This window comes from Mixophyes fleayi, chromosome 8 (genome assembly GCF_038048845.1).
Source record: "Mixophyes fleayi isolate aMixFle1 chromosome 8, aMixFle1.hap1, whole genome shotgun sequence".
NCBI lineage: Eukaryota > Metazoa > Chordata > Amphibia > Anura > Limnodynastidae > Mixophyes > Mixophyes fleayi.
Window position 1 is genome coordinate 121513157 of NC_134409.1, and position 21510 is coordinate 121534666.

Here is a 21510-nt window from a genome sequence, read left to right on the forward strand (position 1 = left end):
ACAGTAATGAGTCACAGTAAGTAAAAAATTATTTGTGGGATTGTTCAACATGTACAGAAAATGTCTGTATGATGCCATTGCTGGTAGATTAGGATGCCACCAGTTCCTAAATCTAACGCTCCGTAAACGTTTTTCAACTAAACATAGCAAATGTTGCATTAATGTATTCAATAGACATAATGTTTTTTTTGTGCAGTATTTGTTTAATCAAATTATCTACTATTGGGACTTACATATGACAACTGAATCCTGTTTCAGGTCTAAAGGGTTAACAGATTTTCTCTCACCATTATATATATGCTCATCAATTCTTTCATTTTGTTTCAGGATACTGCATTGCCTTGCAAAATCAGAAATATGTAAAGGCCTCAGTGAACAGCAAAAGATGTGTGACTGTTATATGACAACTCATCTCCTGGATGATCATAATATTATAGATAGACCTTAGAAATTATAGTTTTATAGCAAGATAGTAAAAGTTCATGCATCTCGCGGCATCCATGAGGGCACAGCTTTCTGAAAGCAGCTATACATTGATATTTTGGTTATTTCCAACCCAATTATGAGCTGTAAGATGTGAATAAAAATATAGCAAAGAACTGGACTAAAACAACACCCCCAAAACCTTGGCATAGACTCACCACAAATGACAACTTATTATTAATCTTCAGTTCAGTTAAAGCGAAGCTAAGTAAAAAGAATCTAAATTGTCTTTGTACAAACTCATACTCATCATTTTTCTCGTACTAATGAATTTGATCAATTTTGACCATGTTGCCCTACCTCAGTTTGTTAGGTATGACATGGCAATTGCCATTTTTGGCAATGTCAGTCAAACTTAATTTTTTGTCTTGAATTTTATAATACATAGATCAATAGCCGTAACAAAGTCCTAATTAATTTGACTGCAGCTATACTAATCTAAATCAGTCTGCATTACAATTTGATTTAAAGCATCACCAGTTAGAGAAATGTATTAATTAAATAGTCAAAGAAATATATGTACTCCACTCGAAGGTCGGGGACACATGTTTAGCACAACCCAAATTTTGTGACCAAGAAAAAGCAATGTTCTAAAGAGAGATTTTGCTGAAATATGTTTACTCAATGTAACATGGAAATTAATAGGAAGTGCGGTCAAAGCCGTTCATGTTGCACACTGACAGCAGAATTGCTATGGTGTAGCAGACGAACAGCATAGGCCACTCAAGTCCATGTTAAGCCAGCATAACCTCTCAGCGGAACACCGTGGTTTCCTGGCCACAAAACGGCGTAATTCTTAAACACCCGTGTAACCCATACCCTACAGGTGATTTATTCAATCATGTTTACTCAACACATATATGTGCATTTTCCAACTAAACTATAATAATTTTTTCATTTCACAAATGTAATAAATTATTGTTGCAGGACCCTTTTTTAACACATAACTATATACATATCGATATATACACTACACAACAGTGTAAATACACAAAATAAATAAAATACAAATGCATAAATACACTCTAAACTTAGGTTTCCAATTCAGAAATCTTTCACATTTTGACATCTGTAAAATAATATTTTTTGCTACAGTCCGAAAAATGATGTTATACATATGTGCTTTACACAAATCGACACCTGAGACTGAAGTTACCTTTGCAACTAAAAGCGTTATCATTTCTTTAACTGTTTCTTCAATTAGCTCATCAATTTTGGAATGATACTGGTGCTAAAAAAAAAATAAGACCGAAAAAGGCAAAATATTAAAACACTGAATAAACAATGACACCGGAATCATCAGTCTCCTTTTGGGACTAACTATTCCTATGTTACTTTTAATTTTAAAAGTATCAGCTGTGAAAATAAACTGTTAATTAACCTGATTATCCTTTTTGTAGACATCAAACATAGTAACATAGAATGAATAAATAAACAGTATTAATAATAATAAAAAAAAATGACACATTACGCATTTATACAAGTAACTTTTCATGTAATAAAATTTGTTATATACAATGTTCACAAAAATGATACAATATTTAAAGAAAGGAGTAATTAAAATATATCCCTGAACATTCATTTCCACGTGTTTGCATTAATGTCTGTTTAAAATGCTAATTAAATCAAAACAATGCGGATGTTGACAGGAGGGAGGGAAAAAACCCTGAAATAAATGCTAATTATACATTGGGGAGTGAGGGGTGACATTACAGTTGAAAATGTTAGACACACTTACCCACTGTTTAGCAAACTTTCAGATGGATGGGAACAGAAATAATGAGGAAGGTGCGGGAGACATAAAAAATAAATCAATGGAGGTGAAACAAAATAATTCATGAAACAAAAACAGAATGAGTAAAAAATAAAAAAAGAATAATCAAAACAGAAGATGGGAACATGGATTTTTAGACGGTGTCCAAGGTATATACATGCATGACATTTAAGTTTGCCTGTTGCATAGGCAAAGCAGGCGAAGAGATGGACCGATTTGCAGCAAAATTTCATGGAATACCGTGTTGTACGTGTAAATTCGCATCTCGCAGAATTTATAGTCTATGAATAGAGCATGGTCGATGGCTGTCAACTCATTCCGGTGTGGTGTGCTTGGGGTAGGATTGGTAATACTTAAAGCCAAATTCTGCAAGCAGGCAAACAATGCAAGATTTCATGACAAAATGCAGAACAAGGTTGATATTTTGCACAACAGTTTTGGCAATTTTGCTCATATCTAACAAATATGTAACAATGATTTCCAAATAATAACACATGAACGGTATGCAGGATTACATTTCTTTTATATTACGCTGTATTTAAATATAATTAAACTTATTATAGATGTATTTGTTGTACAAGCACACAAACGCTTTCAAACACAGAAATAAAATGCTATTCTTTTGTCACATTGATGGGATTGTCTAATTTACAAAAACAGGTTTATATAAAGTAATATACCCTATAATTTTTTCCTTAGTGAAAACTTCAGACTAAAAAAACAAGTTTAAGATGAAAGTAGCAGGAGACTTCACAATAAAGCTAAAATAGTAAAGTGTACTGTCATTTAGTCACAGAGGAGGCAGCCATTTTGTAAGCTGAGCCAGCTGAGGATAATACAGCCAATCAATTTACTAGGAACTAGTGACATCACTGAGACAAGAGGGAGAGATCATTACTAGGAACTAGTGACATCACTGAGACAAGAGGGAGATGTCATTACTAGGAACTAGTGGTATCACTGAGACAAGAGGGAGAGATCATTACTAGGAACTAGTGGTATCACTGAGACAAGAGGGAGGGGTTATTACTAGGAACTAGTGACATCACTGAGACAAGAGGGAGGGGTTATTACTAGGAACTAGTGACATCGCTGAGAAAAGAGGGAGGGGTTATTACTAGGAACTAGTGACATCACTGAGAAAAGAGGGAGAGATCATTACTGGGATCTAGTGACATCACTGAGACAAGAGGGAGGGGTTATTACTAGGAACTAGTGGTACCACTGAGACAAGAGGGAGAGGTTATTACTAGGAACTAGTGGTATCACTGAGACAAGAGGGAGAGATCATTACTAGGAACTAGTGACATCACTGAGACAAGAGGGAGGGGTTATTAGTAGGAACTAGTGTAATCACTGAGACAAGTGGGAGAGATCATTACTGGGATCTAGTGACATCACTGAGACAAGAGGGAGGGGTTATAACTAGGAACTAGTGACATCACTGAGACAAGAGGGAGGGGTTATAACTAGGAACTAGTGACATCACTGAGAAAAGAGGGAGGGGTTATTACTAGGAACTAGTAACATCACAGAGACAAGAGGGAGGGGTTATTACTAGGAACTAGTGACATCACTGAGACAAGAGGGAGAGATCATTACTAGGAACTAGTGACATCACTGAGACAAGAGGGAGAGATCATTACTAGGAACTAGTGGTATCACTGAGACAAGAGGGAGAGATCATTACTAGGAACTAGTGACATCACTGAGACAAGAGGGAGAGATCATTACTAGGAACTAGTGACATCACTGAGACAAGAGGGAGAGATCATTACTAGGAACTAGTGGTATCACTGAGACAAGAGGGAGAGATCATTACTAGGAACTAGTGACATCACTGAGACAAGAGGGAGAGATCATTACTAGGAACTAGTGGCATCACTGAGACAAGAGGGAGAGATCATTGCTAGGAACTAGTGGCATCACTGAGACAAGAGGGAGAGATCATTACTAGGAACTAGTGACATCACTGAGACAAGAGGGAGAGATCATTACTAGGAACTAGTGACATCACTGAGACAAGAGGGAGAGATCATTACTAGGAACTAGTGACATCACTGAGACAAGAGGGAGAGATCATTACTAGGAACTAGTGACATCACTGAGACAAGAGGGAGAGATCATTACTAGGAACTAGTGACATCACTGAGACAAGAGGGAGAGATCATTACTAGGAACTAGTGACATCACTGAGACAAGAGGGAGAGATCATTACTAGGAACTAGTGACATCACTGAGACAAGAGGGAGAGATCATTACTAGGAACTTGTGGTATCACTGAGACAAGAGGGAGAGATCATTACTAGGAACTAGTGACATCACTGAGACAAGAGGGAGAGATCATTACTAGGAACTAGTGGCATCACTGAGACAAGAGGGAGAGATCATTACTAGGAACTAGTGGCATCACTGAGACAAGAGGGAGAGATCATTACTAGGAACTAGTGACATCACTGAGACAAGAGGGAGAGATCATTACTAGGAACTAGTGACATCACTGAGACAAGAGGGAGAGATCATTACTAGGAACTAGTGACATCACTGAGACAAGAGGGAGAGATCATTACTAGGAACTAGTGACATCACTGAGACAAGAGGGAGATGTCATTACTAGGAACTAGTGGCATCACTGAGACAAGAGGGAGAGATCATTACTAGGAACTAGTGACATCACTGAGACAAGAGGGAGGGGTCATTACTAGGAACTAGTGACATCACTGAGACAAGAGGGAGAGATCATTACTAGGAACTAGTGACATCACTGAGACAAGAGGGAGAGATCATTACTAGGAACTAGTGGTATCACTGAGACAAGAGGGAGAGATCATTACTAGGAACTAGTGGTATCACTGAGACAAGAGGGAGAAGTCATTACTAGGAACTAGTGACATCACTGAGACAAGAGGGAGATGTCATTACTAGGAACTAGTGGTATCACTGAGACAAGAGGGAGAGATCATTACTAGGAACTAGTGGTATCACTGAGACAAGAGGGAGAAGTCATTACTAGGAACTAGTGACATCACTGAGACAAGAGGGAGATGTCATTACTAGGAACTAGTGGTATCACTGAGACAAGAGGGAGAGATCATTACTAGGAACTAGTGGTATCACTGAGACAAGAGGGAGAAGTCATTACTAGGAACTAGTGACATCACTGAGACAAGAGGGAGATGTCATTACTAGGAACTAGTGGTATCACTGAGACAAGAGGGAGAGATCATTACTAGGAACTAGTGGTATCACTGAGACAAGAGGGAGAGATCATTACTAGGAACTAGTGACATCACTGAGACAAGAGGGAGAGATCATTACTAGGAACTAGTGACATCACTGAGACAAGAGGGAGATGTCATTACTAGGAACTAGTGGCATCACTGAGACAAGAGGGAGAGATCATTACTAGGAACTAGTGACATCACTGAGACAAGAGGGAGGGGTTATTACTAGGAACTAGTGGTACCACTGAGACAAGAGGGAGAGGTTATTACTAGGAACTAGTGGTATCACTGAGACAAGAGGGAGAGATCATTACTAGGAACTAGTGACATCACTGAGACAAGAGGGAGGGGTTATTAGTAGGAACTAGTGTAATCACTGAGACAAGTGGGAGAGATCATTACTGGGATCTAGTGACATCACTGAGACAAGAGGGAGGGGTTATAACTAGGAACTAGTGACATCACTGAGACAAGAGGGAGGGGTTATAACTAGGAACTAGTGACATCACTGAGACAAGAGGGAGGGGTTATTACTAGGAACTAGTAACATCACAGAGACAAGAGGGAGGGGTTATTACTAGGAACTAGTGACATCACTGAGACAAGAGGGAGAGATCATTACTAGGAACTAGTGACATCACTGAGACAAGAGGGAGAGATCATTACTAGGAACTAGTGGTATCACTGAGACAAGAGGGAGAGATCATTACTAGGAACTAGTGACATCACTGAGACAAGAGGGAGAGATCATTACTAGGAACTAGTGACATCACTGAGACAAGAGGGAGAGATCATTACTAGGAACTAGTGACATCACTGAGACAAGAGGGAGAGATCATTACTAGGAACTAGTGACATCACTGAGACAAGAGGGAGAGATCATTACTAGGAACTAGTGACATCACTGAGACAAGAGGGAGAGATCATTACTAGGAACTAGTGACATCACTGAGACAAGAGGGAGAGATCATTACTAGGAACTAGTGACATCACTGAGACAAGAGGGAGAGATCATTACTAGGAACTAGTGACATCACTGAGACAAGAGGGAGAGATCATTACTAGGAACTAGTGACATCACTGAGACAAGAGGGAGAGATCATTACTAGGAACTTGTGGTATCACTGAGACAAGAGGGAGAGATCATTACTAGGAACTAGTGACATCACTGAGACAAGAGGGAGAGATCATTACTAGGAACTAGTGGCATCACTGAGACAAGAGGGAGAGATCATTACTAGGAACTAGTGGCATCACTGAGACAAGAGGGAGAGATCATTACTAGGAACTAGTGACATCACTGAGACAAGAGGGAGAGATCATTACTAGGAACTAGTGACATCACTGAGACAAGAGGGAGAGATCATTACTAGGAACTAGTGACATCACTGAGACAAGAGGGAGAGATCATTACTAGGAACTAGTGACATCACTGAGACAAGAGGGAGATGTCATTACTAGGAACTAGTGGCATCACTGAGACAAGAGGGAGAGATCATTACTAGGAACTAGTGACATCACTGAGACAAGAGGGAGGGGTCATTACTAGGAACTAGTGACATCACTGAGACAAGAGGGAGAGATCATTACTAGGAACTAGTGACATCACTGAGACAAGAGGGAGAGATCATTACTAGGAACTAGTGGTATCACTGAGACAAGAGGGAGAGATCATTACTAGGAACTAGTGGTATCACTGAGACAAGAGGGAGAAGTGATTACTAGGAACTAGTGACATCACTGAGACAAGAGGGAGATGTCATTACTAGGAACTAGTGGTATCACTGAGACAAGAGGGAGAGATCATTACTAGGAACTAGTGGTATCACTGAGACAAGAGGGAGGGGTTATTACTAGGAACTCGTGGCATCACTGAGACAAGAGGGAGAGATCATTACTAGGATCTAGTGACATCACTGAGACAAGAGGGAGAGATCGTTACTAGGAACTAGTGGTATCACTGAGACAAGAGGGAGAGATCATTACTAGGAACTAGTGGTATCACTGAGACAAGAGGGAGAGATCATTACTAGGAACTAGTGGTATCACTGAGACAAGAGGGAGAAGTGATTACTAGGAACTAGTGACATCACTGAGACAAGAGGGAGATGTCATTACTAGGAACTAGTGGTATCACTGAGACAAGAGGGAGAGATCATTACTAGGAACTTGTGGTATCACTGAGACAAGAGGGAGAGATCATTACTAGGAACTAGTGACATCACTGAGACAAGAGGGAGAGATCATTACTAGGAACTAGTGACATCACTGAGACAAGAGGGAGGGGTCATTACTAGGAACTAGTGACATCACTGAGACAAGAGGGAGAGATCATTACTAGGAACTAGTGACATCACTGAGACAAGAGGGAGAGATCATTACTAGGAACTAGTGGTATCACTGAGACAAGAGGGAGAGATCATTACTAGGAACTAGTGGTATCACTGAGACAAGAGGGAGAAGTGATTACTAGGAACTAGTGACATCACTGAGACAAGAGGGAGATGTCATTACTAGGAACTAGTGGTATCACTGAGACAAGAGGGAGAGATCATTACTAGGAACTTGTGGTATCACTGAGACAAGAGGGAGAGATCATTACTAGGAACTAGTGACATCACTGAGACAAGAGGGAGAGATCATTACTAGGAACTAGTGGCATCACTGAGACAAGAGGGAGAGATCATTACTAGGAACTAGTGGCATCACTGAGACAAGAGGGAGAGATCATTACTAGGAACTAGTGACATCACTGAGACAAGAGGGAGAGATCATTACTAGGAACTAGTGACATCACTGAGACAAGAGGGAGAGATCATTACTAGGAACTAGTGACATCACTGAGACAAGAGGGAGAGATCATTACTAGGAACTAGTGACATCACTGAGACAAGAGGGAGATGTCATTACTAGGAACTAGTGGCATCACTGAGACAAGAGGGAGAGATCATTACTAGGAACTAGTGACATCACTGAGACAAGAGGGAGGGGTCATTACTAGGAACTAGTGACATCACTGAGACAAGAGGGAGAGATCATTACTAGGAACTAGTGACATCACTGAGACAAGAGGGAGAGATCATTACTAGGAACTAGTGGTATCACTGAGACAAGAGGGAGAGATCATTACTAGGAACTAGTGGTATCACTGAGACAAGAGGGAGAAGTGATTACTAGGAACTAGTGACATCACTGAGACAAGAGGGAGATGTCATTACTAGGAACTAGTGGTATCACTGAGACAAGAGGGAGAGATCATTACTAGGAACTAGTGGTATCACTGAGACAAGAGGGAGGGGTTATTACTAGGAACTCGTGGCATCACTGAGACAAGAGGGAGAGATCATTACTAGGATCTAGTGACATCACTGAGACAAGAGGGAGAGATCGTTACTAGGAACTAGTGGTATCACTGAGACAAGAGGGAGAGATCATTACTAGATGCAGGCGAAGTGGGGACTTGCGATGGAATGCATGTGCTCAGGAGAGCCCCCTGGAGGCTAGAGCAGCTTCGTTGGGCCACTACCCAAATTTTGCCTTGGGGCCTGGTGAAACATTGTTCTACCCCTGGTTTTACTAACAGTTATTTATTATTGTTTAATTTACTATAATATTTTATTTATTTATTTTATTTAGCTGTTGAGTCACAAAAATGAATTATGTGTCATCTGTGGCCGCAGGTGTGTCATAGCTCCGAAATAGGATGGAAACCACTGATTTAAAACATTATTTCCCTGTAGCTTGTCATCTGATGTGAATATTTGTTCTGCACTCAAGATGGCTGCCTTCACTGTGTGTAGGCTACAGGTGTACTCTTTAGATATACCTTTTAAAAAGTTGGTGCGTTGTTAAATGCATTTAACACAATACTAATACATCTCTACAAAAACAGAGCCTATGAGTTTTCTATTTGCTTTTAGATATTCTAGCTGTACGCCCTCCAATGTCAGTGAACTGATGTGTATCTACAAAAACACCCAGAACAGAATAAATTATTTTTTTGGAGGCCTTGTGGGTGTAATCATTAAGACATATTTTCTTCTATGTTGAGAAAAAATGTAACAAATGAAAAAAATATTTCCTAGTACAACTATAAAATACATTGCTATCCAAATGAACATGAATGTATAATTTTAGAGAAAACAAAATAATTTTTGCCCAGGATGTAAGCAGGTGACCGCCACAAGGCATTAATTAACTAGTAATGCATAATTCTCACTTCCTGCGACATGTACATATGAAAAGTTTATTTTTATTTTCGTTTTTACAAACAACCTGTCATCGCTAATTGTGGAGTAAAAACGGCAATAATATATTCATGAAAAACACAATAATTAGGAATTTCAGAATTGAAATAATTATAATGATACAAACAACAGGTGGTATTACAGTGTGTTTGCAACTAGCTGCTTGGACGCCATATGAGCTAAAGGGAAAAAGACATTTCCAGAGTGGGGATAAGTAATTCGGCAATGATCAGACCCACAGAACACACCTTACAGTGAATTCTGTAGCTCTAGGCAGCCTCCTTCGAATGAGCTACATTTCACTACTGTGTCAAGTAGTGCAGGTTTAGCTGTGTGCTCGGTTGTTAGATTACAGTTAATAAATTATGGGTTTTAGCAAAATGATAATGACTAGACTTGTGCAAAATAATACAGCGTGAAATGTATTGACAGGCATATCATACAGATGATTTTCAATTAAATCCTTCCTCCGGAATTTCTGTGCAGAAGAAAATAAATGCAACAGACATTTCTTGTCTGCAGCTTCAAAGGCACAATTATAACACAGAAAATGAGGATGTATCTTGATCTTTGCTTATTTGCGTAATTATGTATCTGTAAATTATAATCCAAGAAACAAAAATATATATAGCCAGCAGTGCAGACTATAAACAAATTAATTGGATTGCTTGAACGGAAAATAAAATGCAAGGTAAGTTTCAGAATTTTATACAGTTGCTAAAACAAATTATTTATGAACAAATTAGACTTAAGAATATGTTTTTTATAAGTTAAATATAAAAAAAATTGGAAGCTACAGCAAATATTATCAGGAGCTTCTATGTAGGAAAATAAGTATAATCTTGAATATGTACACCTATATATGTCTATATATATATATATATATATATATATATATATATATATATATATATATATATATATATAAGTATATTTTTCAAATTATGTAAGAAATCATTTTCAATCTATTTTAATCCTTAGTCATATATATGTTTCACTGGATATTAATAAAAATATGTTTCCATTTAAATAATTTTACTTACACCATTTTACTGCATTGGTGTTTCTATTGCAACACAATTGAATTAATTAAGCAGAAAAATCACCAGACACAATGCACATGCATTGGAGGCTAATGTTCTATATGTTTTTACTTTTCTAAAGAAGATGCATGATTAATGTAAATATATGTAAAAATAAATTATTTAAAATAAAATAGAGTTACAAAAATCAGCAATAAAATTAACTACACATATTTTGATTGGAGTGTAGGGGACCTATGATCTGACCAGGGTTATCTGGCACAGTGATATATATTCACCAACCTCAGACAATTTAAAGAATTTCCCCATCCTTCAAAATTTTCAGACAGTTAACAATGATTAGCTAATAAAACTGGGGTAGGCCATTGAAAGTGTGTTATAAATCCATTATAATAAACTCTCTAGAAAAATAGCAAGTAAGGTCTCATGAGCCCTCTCTCCTAGTGTTTCCCTTATGTAATTATATAAGTCTGGGGGTTTTAGTTAAGTAATTATGTGAATTTGTTGTTTGCTTTTAGCTAATTTTGCAATTTTGTTGTATGTTCTTATATGTATGGCACTGTGGATCTGTTGTTGTAACTTATAAATAAAAGATAATAATAATATTAACAAACTAACGGAATGTCAAAGCATTGTAGATAGGATGGTGTACATCTTTATAAATTATAGCTTAGAGATAAATATTTAAATATATAAAATAAAGGGGAATTTGGAAGTAATAGGCATTACTACATGTGTATCAAGGAAAAAATGTTCCATAAAGAACAATGTAAATTTTCAACTTGATAAGTTAATGTACAAAATATGCAGCATAATTTTCTAAATTTTTCTGTAGTTAATGGTGATGTGTTTTATGAAAGTAACTTTAGATGTTGGATTTTATGTGAGAAAGGAGATCTCAAAATGATGTGACAGTTATGCAGCAGAGGATGTCAGAATGTTGCAGAACAAGGATTAACGGAGATTTGAGAGATAGACTGATTGTGATATCAGTATTAACCACACAGAACATACAAGTGAAGAGCAACCAGGAGGAATGGAGACTGCCATTTTGTAAGATGTACCGAAATGAATGAGAATGGATCCTATCAATTCACTAGCAACTAGTGACTTATTATGATTTACTAAGCTGGGGATTTGAAAAAGTGGAGATGTTGCCTATAGCAACCAATCAGATTCTAATTATCATTTATTTAGTACATTCTACAAAATGACAGCTAGAATCTGATTGGTTGCTATAGACAACATCTCCACTTTTTCAAACCCGCAGTTTAGTAAATATACCCCTATATCTTTTTATTATTGAAAGCCCGGGCACCGTCTTCTACAAACAAAAGTGCACTCAAAAATGTGAAAAACACTAAAAAATGCTCACAATTGAGCAGTACTTCAGAAACTCCTCAAAAGAGGAATATCCTTATCCCTTGGAGCCATGAGGTTAATTACAGGGCAATGGTCTTCAAGGTAAAGGGTGGGGCCCTTTACCCTGGGATCCGCCAAAGCTTTAGCCAGGGTCCAAAATCTTCTCCCTCTAGAAGCGGGGGATCTCAGCTGTTTTCAGTAGCTACCATAAGCATCAATGATGGCACAAATCAATTGACAGTTTAAAGGTAGATTGTTCATTGGTTCATCCCTCAAATAAGCTTCCTCCACTGAGTGTAGGTAACAGGCTCTTTTAAAAAATCAGTGGGAAGATGTGTTAGAATTACAAGATGAATGGAAATTCAAAATAATTTCCGAGGACGTTAAAACTTTCCAACAGTAAGATATAATGAGATGCAAATTGTATTCCAAACAATGCAAAACAAATTCTCAGTCTTGTGGGTGGTATTAAACAATCTGTTTTCATCATTTAAATTACGTTGATAAAAGTAATTCCATCAGTATCGTTTCACATTACTGTAATATATAACAAATGTTTATGCATTTGACTTCAGTGATACATTCTTAAAGTTGTGTTTAATTTAATGCACCTAATTCCGATTAAAGCTATTAATCTAGCTATCCAGTGCTGAGGACACCATCAAATAGATAGTTATATGATATTACTAATACTTTCGATTGTTGCATATAAAATATAATTAGTATGTATTGCTACATGGGTGCACTAAGCATACACTGCCAAGATTAATATTGAGCTAACACAACAAGCACTCTACCAATACTTAACATTTATCAATCCAACTTGTTGCATAGTCTTGCATGCAGGAAGTCTACACTGTGTACAACTCCTCCCCCCCCCTCTGTGGTCACACCTTTATCTTCATTATATTTTACATATTTGCTAACGATAGTATAAGGCTTATATTATAAGCTCTTTTATAACTAAATTATACTTTAGACTGTCTTTTAACTTTTGCTACTATAATGTTTTAATCACCTACAATATATTAAATAATATAACTTTGCTATATACTTTTAGTTTATGTTTTTTCACATTCAAATAGTAATGGGTCAGAACATTAGACTAATTTAAAAACCGGTAGTTTGCAAAGTTGCTTCATAACATAGTTCAGTGCGAGACAGTCACTTATGCACTGATAATTTCTATGTGTTTCATGTGTCTATCAACTCAGCTTTTCTTTAAAAATACCATACCACAGCAACTATCGCTTTCTATAGCACTTATGCTAGATTACCTCAGAACAGCTTCACACCACACGGTTGTTGGTAAGGCTGATTCCCAGCTAATTTGAGTGACAGCTTGCTGAGAGCATTGACATACTGGCAACATTGTATTTCTGTAGGTCTAATAGTTGGACCAATGGGCATACATATGCAAGCACAACGCCCAGTCGCTCTATATAACCCTGATCGGGCTGTGGGAAATTTAAAGGGTGCGTTTTGACTTACAGAGAAGGAGGCACATGACATCTGCTAGCCAATCATGTGCCCGAATAAAATTATTTTCTCATTTTCAGCAGCCTGATCGTAGATTACTTAAGAAGTATGGAAAAACATCTTAACTAGCCACAAATCAATGTAACTTCTTATCAACTTTTTTCCTTTTCCTTTTGCTTTTAACTGTTGACAGTCTTAAGTCATAAAAAACTGCAATAAGCTTCTCCTATTGGCAATACTAAGAGGTTAAGTGTAAACTGGATGTATAGTAACCAATTTTGTTGCTGGCGTTAGCTGGCTTGGTACATGGATGTAATAGTGCCCATGGGAAGGGGCTCATAAATCAAGTCTCCTAATGGTTCTACCTGGGCTTATTTCCTCCAAAATATCCATAAATGTGGACATTGTATTGGCCAGTTTAAACAAGTCTCTATAAACCACTGACCGAGAAAAACTGTCTAAATAGTTCCTAGCTAAAAATATGTTTAGTTGATGGGTGTCATCATTATGTGTGTCACTTATAAGACGACCACACAAACTGGCAGCACTGGGAACAACCACTCAACCACTGGATCTTAATGTGTCAGGCCAACCTTAGAAGTTCTCCTAGTGTTGTCCTCCAAGCCTAAGACTGACCTTTCAATTCTGCTGTGCATACATTAACCAGGTAGCGATAAGCGTAGATAGAAAATCAGCTCTATCGCCAGTTATTAATAAATAGACCTCTGAGAGCCCACAGTGGAGAGGGGTTGGGTACGTTTAAACGATGATTGTAAGGGCAACAACGGATAAGACGACAGGAATACAGCGAAGGTGTGTTCCCCGACAGACTTGTAATCGTGACAGCTTGGAACACAGACCTTAAGTAGTGGCGACGGATGAAGAAGCCGGCAGGTAGCGATGACGTCACTTTCAAGCTGCATACTATGTTTCCTTCTATTAACCTGGTGATTTAAGGACGCGCTGTCTCTACAATGGTGTTTAAAAAGCCTAGTACATTGTAGAGGCGGTGCATCCTTAAATCACCAGGTTAATAGCAGGATACATAGTATGCAGCTTGAAAGTGACGTCATCGCGATTACAATTCTGTTGGGAAATACACCTTTGCTGTATTCCTGTTGTGTTATCTGTTGTCGCCCTTGTAGTCATCGGGGTTAAGACTACCAACGGTGGAGCTGCTTACTGTAATATATTATTTATATATAATATATATATATATATATAAACCTAATGCTCCCACAACTAAACATTTGGCTTCTTCAGAGTAAGTTATGAGTGCGTGAGATAAATAGGGACCTCTCTAAGGTTATTCTTTACTGTATCTGTAAAGTTTGGGGAAAAAAAAGATTATCCTATATTCCTATCATTTACTAACACAAGACATTTTTTTTATTCATCCCATGTGAGACAAGTGGAATAAAGTACATATATTGATTGTTTTGTTTTTGAAAGAATATACTTCTACTAGTGATGACTTTGATTTTATCTAATTTACCTCTATTCCGGTGACACCTGTTACAGTTAAATACTCTGACTGGAGGAAGGAACTAGGAAGCAGATAATGTGATATGGTGTGCATTGTACATAATTACAGCATTTCAGAGAGTGTAGAATTACTATACAACTGAATCACACAACCGTAAACATGAACAAATTACTGTACGATAGCATCAATGTATAGCAATAATTCATCCTTCAAAAGTCACAATGATATACATCCAGGGGGCCAGAGTAAGCCAGACAAACAGGCCTCGGTAATCTAGGAAACGCATTGTCTGTGGAGTCAGCGAAACGTAAAGGACAGACGTTAGATGTCACTTGTGAAACAGAGAAACAAATGACACGGATGAAAGTGAGATGTATTGTTTGATAATTATATATATCAATGAAATAAGATATAAGTCAGGAATCCACAGTCTTTCAATGCTTCATGAAGACAAAAAACATTGTTGCCTAAAACAGTTGTGTAGGAGCAACCGTTTCTTGATAGCTAATATTACTTTAGTAACTAGTCTATTCAGTCAATGCTCTGCTGATTTTTAAGGCCCAATTGCAAAAAACAATTTTACAATGCCTTTTGCATAGTTATTCTTTATAAACATCACAAAAGACTTCTAGATGAACATGTTCGACAACAATGAATAGATAGGAGCAATTTCATAAAGTACAGGCTGGCAGGGGCGTAGGAGGCAAAATTTTCATTGGGGTGCAAAAGGCCAAGGACTACTATAGGGCTTGGAGCCCCTTTTTCTTGTGTTTTAACAGTAACAGTTGTAACAGTGACTGTAGATATACAAAGACCAATCCTAGGTTAATTTTTGTCAGTGTTTCAGGGGTTGGGCAATAATGTATTTATACATTATTAAATAAATATTATTATTAATAATAACTACCAATTAGGACAATAGCTGTTAGAAAGATAGATCAATTCAACTGTTCATCTTAAAAATGTACATTTTTCCTAGTCAGTAACCTAGTTTTTATTCAAATTTATTTGACATCCTAATCTCATTTGATTGGGAGTATTTTTAAACCTATAGTCACTGCCTCACTGGTTATGGTCTGTGCTATAACTTTAAACTGCTATATCTCATGTTTGTTACTGGACGCACTGCACGAAATTTAGGGTAAAAGTAAAGGGAATAGCTGTTCATCATCAATATAGGTTGTTTATTAAATGTTTATGAACGCCACACTTGAGTTTTTTTAAATAAACAAAATCAATCAATCTGTATTAAATCTATACTAAGGCAATCTATATTAAAGAATATTTGGTAGTTATACTATCATATAAAAAGTTTCACAAGTTTAGAACAGATACCATGACTTCAGAAAGTAGCAGAAAGGCTTTTGTGTAGAAGTTCATGGGGGGACAAACCACAGTCTTTGTGCACCCAACAGAAATTACGGACGGGCAACTGCCGCCTTCATCCGCCCTGGGTCCTACACCCCTGCAGGCGGGTAACTTTGCCTCTGGTTTGCAGGTCTTGTTGGGAGTTGTAGTTCCCCAACAACTAGCATAACAGAAGTTTCCTATATTTGTTATAAGGTATTAGCTTGATTACCTTACAGCACAGACAATGTACTCAGTACTTTGCAATGTACATGTCAGATAAAGAATTATTGCTACATATTGCTTACTGTCTGCTTTGTGGTGCCACAGAGTCAAGCTTATTAATCAAAGATCATATTGTCATCTCATGCCTTGGAAACAGGAATCCACCTACTAAATTGTACAAGGACAGATATGGATACATATTTGTTCACATGCCAAGAATTCCTAATGCCTTGTCATAATTCTAAGAAGACTTGGCCTAATATAAAAAACCCTTATTGCAATTTAGACATCTCTGGAAAAGAGCATAGCTCCCTCTGTGGTTTAATTAGAAGGTTACAACAAAATGAATCTAGTATTAAGTATTACCTCTTGTCCCATCTCCATGCTGCAGAGTTTCATTGACTGAGCTTTTGCATCAACCATAACGTTAAACATGGTGCAGATGGACTGAGGCACCCGAAAGTCTGTGGATCGGCTGGTTTTCTGCAACTTCACCTCAAATGCAATTCTGGTTCTGGTGAAAACAACAGAGAGACAAATACAGTATATCACAATTGTGCCATACAGAATCAATGCATTTAATGCATTTAGTAATGTTTCCAACATCGATTTGCTCATCACTGGAAACAAGTCAGGTACTATAGTCTATCAAGTTATTCTTTGTTCTAGAATTCTTTGCAGACAATAAGTGGAGTATTACCTAGAGCGCTCCTACACAGTGGCTGCCTAAGATGAAAATCAGGGTTGTCACCCGCAAATCAAAACCATTGTAAAATAACATCAGCAGTAGATAGACATCGCTGGGCATTACCTTATATACCACAATGGCAATGTACATAGGACTAACATGTCATAAATCCATAAATTAAAGTACAGGTCCACAAAAATGAATAGTTCATTCTTAGTCCAATCCACAGAATAGATGAATGTGCTTCTTGTGGTGCCAATATTTTCAATGGTCACTCGCATTCATGGAATAGTATACACAAAGGCTTCAAGCGTGCCCTTAAGACTCATTTCTTTATTCAGGTCTTCCTCCTAACTACCGTGTCCTGGCTCTCCAGTTAGTACCACCCTGTTTGTGTCTCCCCCTTTCCTTTAGGATATAAGCTCTCAGGAGCAGGGCCCTCTTTCCTTGTGTGCTCCTTCTACTATTCCATCACCCCCTGTTCCTCTTGGCCTGATTCCCTAGCCCTGTTTTCTTTAGCTTCGGCCTACTTCTCGCTGATTTCTACCACCCCTTTCACTAACTGTCCCAGAAATAATCTGATTTGCTTTACCCTGTCACCTGTGTTTGTATATATTTTGTTCTTTCTGTATCATGTTATGTCTTGGGTCTCTGTTTTCTGTATATGTAATGTATGGCACTGCAGACCCTTTGTGGCGCCTTATAAGTTAAAAATAATAATAATAACATGAAAAAAAGAGAAAGAAGGATAGTGAAATAGTGTATTACATTCAAAATTGAATTTATTTGTTAAAAACACTCTAAAAAAAATATAAAACACACATCTCTGAATGCATCATGTGTTTCGAACTTCAAAAGACACAGTGGTCTTTTGAAGTTCGAAATACATCCAGTGGACTGTCTGGAAAAGAACTTTATTATATGCCTTTTTCCATCGGCCATATCTGGTAGGCGGCCATTACCTGGCGTTAGTTTGTTAATGTTCTGATGCATTAAGAGATTTATGTCTTAGATTTTTTAGAGTGTATTTAAGGAGTAAATTCTATTTTGAAGGTAATACACTAGTGCACTATCCTTCTTTCACTTTTTTCCATGTATACTATTCCATGAATGCGAGTGACCACTGAAAATATTGGCACCACAAGAAGCACATTCATCTATTCTGTGGATTGGACTAAAAATGAACTATTCACTTTTTTGGACCTGTACTTTCATTTAAGGACTTATGACATGTTAGTCCTATGTACATTGCTATTGTGATATATAAGGTAGCGCCCAGAGATAACTAGAATTCTGTGTACATTACTTGCACTAGTCCCATGTGCTTTAACTTTGGTGGCTGATAATACTTATGTCTAATAGTAGCCACATACACTGTCCCCACCACCAGCTACAAATGTTATTCCTTCTGTTTCATATTATTGTAATTTGTTTATTTGTATTTTGATTCCCTCAATGTACAGCTCTGTGTAATAATAATAATAATAATAATAATAATAATAATAATACAAAACCATGTTACAATGCAAGGGGTGCAAATTAGTATTCTGTTTGCACATAAGATAAATACTGACTGTTTTTTCATGTAGTACACAAATATCAACTTTAAATTTCAGTGAACAAATAAGCTATCAAGTATTTGTGTGCTACATGAAAAAATAGTCAGTAATTAACTTATGTGCAAACAGAATACTAATTTGCACCCCTTGCATTGTAACATGGTTTTGTCCATGAGACATAAATAAGAAGTTTCTTAAGTTAAGATCCTTAATGAATCAGGCCCACTATTATTATTATTATTATTATTATTATTATTATTATTATTATTATTATTATTATGTGTCTGTAAGTGTATATACAAGTATGCTATCTATAATCTTGATTGTTAGGGACTTGGAGAAATTCAGTTAATATAAGTTACTAGTACTATGCCATAATTGAACTATATTACATTAAACCATTTCCCCTGTCTTTTCCCACACTGCCCCTTCATATTAAGCTGTTTAGCAGTGCTTCTCACAGTGACTTAGGGAAAGATACTTCGAGATTATGTCTGTATGTATGGAGATATCACAGAATAGGAGCAATTATTTAATCTTTCCTTCCTTTCTGGTTTCAGATTCCTGTGTGTGTATATGTTTTATGACTTGCTAGATAACAACGGCGGCAGCCATTTTGTGCACTGAACCAGCCTATGAATTTAGTAGGCCCTTTGTGCTTCAGTCATGTCTGCTTTACCTCATGAATCAGCACCCTGCATCCTCTTGTATATTGGCTCAACCCACAAAATGTCTGTCTCCACTGTGTAATCATTATAGTCCTATTATTAAAGTGTTTGCCAAACATTAATAACAACGTTTTTGTTTCCACTTGGATGGAACTCTATTCAAGTATCAGCAAAAATGTTTGTAAAATTGAAAATAGAAGTTGTAAACATCTCATTTAATTATTCATTTGTATATCTCATAGGCAAACAAAAGAACAAATAGCTCACTGTAATGTACAATACTGTCATCATTTTATTTATTAAATGTATTTATTGATCTTTAGTATGTTTCTTATTTTAAGAAAAAGGATAAATAAACGTGAAACCCTCAAGTGCAACACAGGATGGAAACTATCACAACATACAGTAGTTAAATTATCCAGTTTAACGTCAATTAATGGCTTCACACCTCGTGGGGAGATACTCAGGTAGGCAAGTTTAGTAGACTGTAGAAAGTGCCTGATCTGTGTGTCTGCTGACAGAGGTACCCTCTAGAAAGTGCTTTGCTAATTCTGGGCACATACAAGCCCTGGCAGCAGCTGGTGGCTTGTGCTTCCTGTGGAGCTCTAATTGCCTCAATGAAGGCTCCATCTGCTCCCTATGACTTCAAAGAAAACTCAGGGTGCAAATGGAATCGATCAAGTGCAAACTGGGCTTTAAGCTTCGGCATGTGGAGAGGGTAGGTGTGCCTCACACTAATACCACTGTGGGGATTCCCTCTATCATTATAAAGTTGGAAGCGTACAAGGACAAGATTGGCTTTCCAAAGTCCCTCTGCCGAGTATTTTTCAAGAACTATATTCTCACAGCACTGCTGGCTGCATCATGGAATGAATCAGAGCAGGTTAATACTACTTTGATGATATGTTAAACTGAGATAATTATTCTGAAAGCAAAAAGCATAACCATAGACTTTTTAACGTACAGTCGGCATTGGTCTTTTAATGTAGGCATTGTCATTGCCGACATTGTGATTGTCTACAATCACACTGTCGACATTTTCAAGCTGTCCTCACCATGGAAGTGTCGGCATTTAGCCTGTTGACATCTTCATGTCAACAGGTTAACTGCCCGCATTTTCTGTGTCGCACTTTAGTACCCAACCCGTAAAGATTGCGCAGCAACCAGTGAGAAATTATCTTTTATCTGTCTAGAGCAAATTAGACAATGAAAGCATGTCTCGGATTGGTTGCTTTGGTATTTTGCACCTAAATGCAATTTTAGTAAATAGGCACTTCTGAGTCTGCTTCTGCGACCAGCTCTAAAAAGAGAGACTTGTGATAAAGCCCTGTGGAGCACACCTACATCACTTACAGTGATCATGTAAGTACACTCTGGGCCTGATTTACAGTTTAAGGTAAGCCCAACTGTGCAGTAAAACACAGCAGAATTAGGAGTTACACGCAACTTGCACTTGCAGCCCCCTATAGCTGAAGAGGTAGATCAGGGGTGTGCATGTGCAAGCTATGTACAGTAAGGAAGCGCACACATAAGTGTAGCATGCACCTGGAGGTGCGGGCTATTTGGAGTACCTGCATCTCCAGATACGCCACTTATGAGGTGTATCTGTTGCGGCTACCTAAGCCTCATTATGAAATGTACTGATGATGATGATGACTATCTGCATGTATCATTACTGTATTTAAAAGAAATATATAAATTCATTAATTTAAAAAGAATGCCAATTTAAATAAATAGCCAATACCAGGTTGGGCAGATCACTAAATTAGGTGGACAACATGTGTAGGGCCTTCCTGAAAAAGCAGCAACCAGCAACAGGCTATACAAGGCTAGGCTAGTCACATTATAACACAGTAATACTAGGCCAGGCTGGTCACACTATAACAAGGCTATGCCAGTTTGGGCTAGTCACACTATAACAGTGT

At 37.6% G+C, this 21510-nt stretch overlaps 1 protein-coding gene across 22 annotated transcripts in view; it reads right to left on the bottom strand.

The window, feature by feature from the left end:
* CADPS (calcium dependent secretion activator) overlaps positions 1 to 21510 on the bottom strand; it is a 395853-nt gene that overhangs the window by 48430 nt on the left and 325913 nt on the right. For all 22 annotated transcript variants that reach the window (XM_075183352.1, XM_075183348.1, XM_075183335.1 and 19 more), the window contains 2 exons: positions 17037 to 17184; positions 1640 to 1714 (listed from right to left, as the gene is read on the bottom strand). In XM_075183352.1, coding sequence (XP_075039453.1) covers positions 1640 to 1714; positions 17037 to 17184 — 223 coding nt within the window. The remainder of the gene's footprint in view (positions 1 to 1639; positions 1715 to 17036; positions 17185 to 21510) is intronic.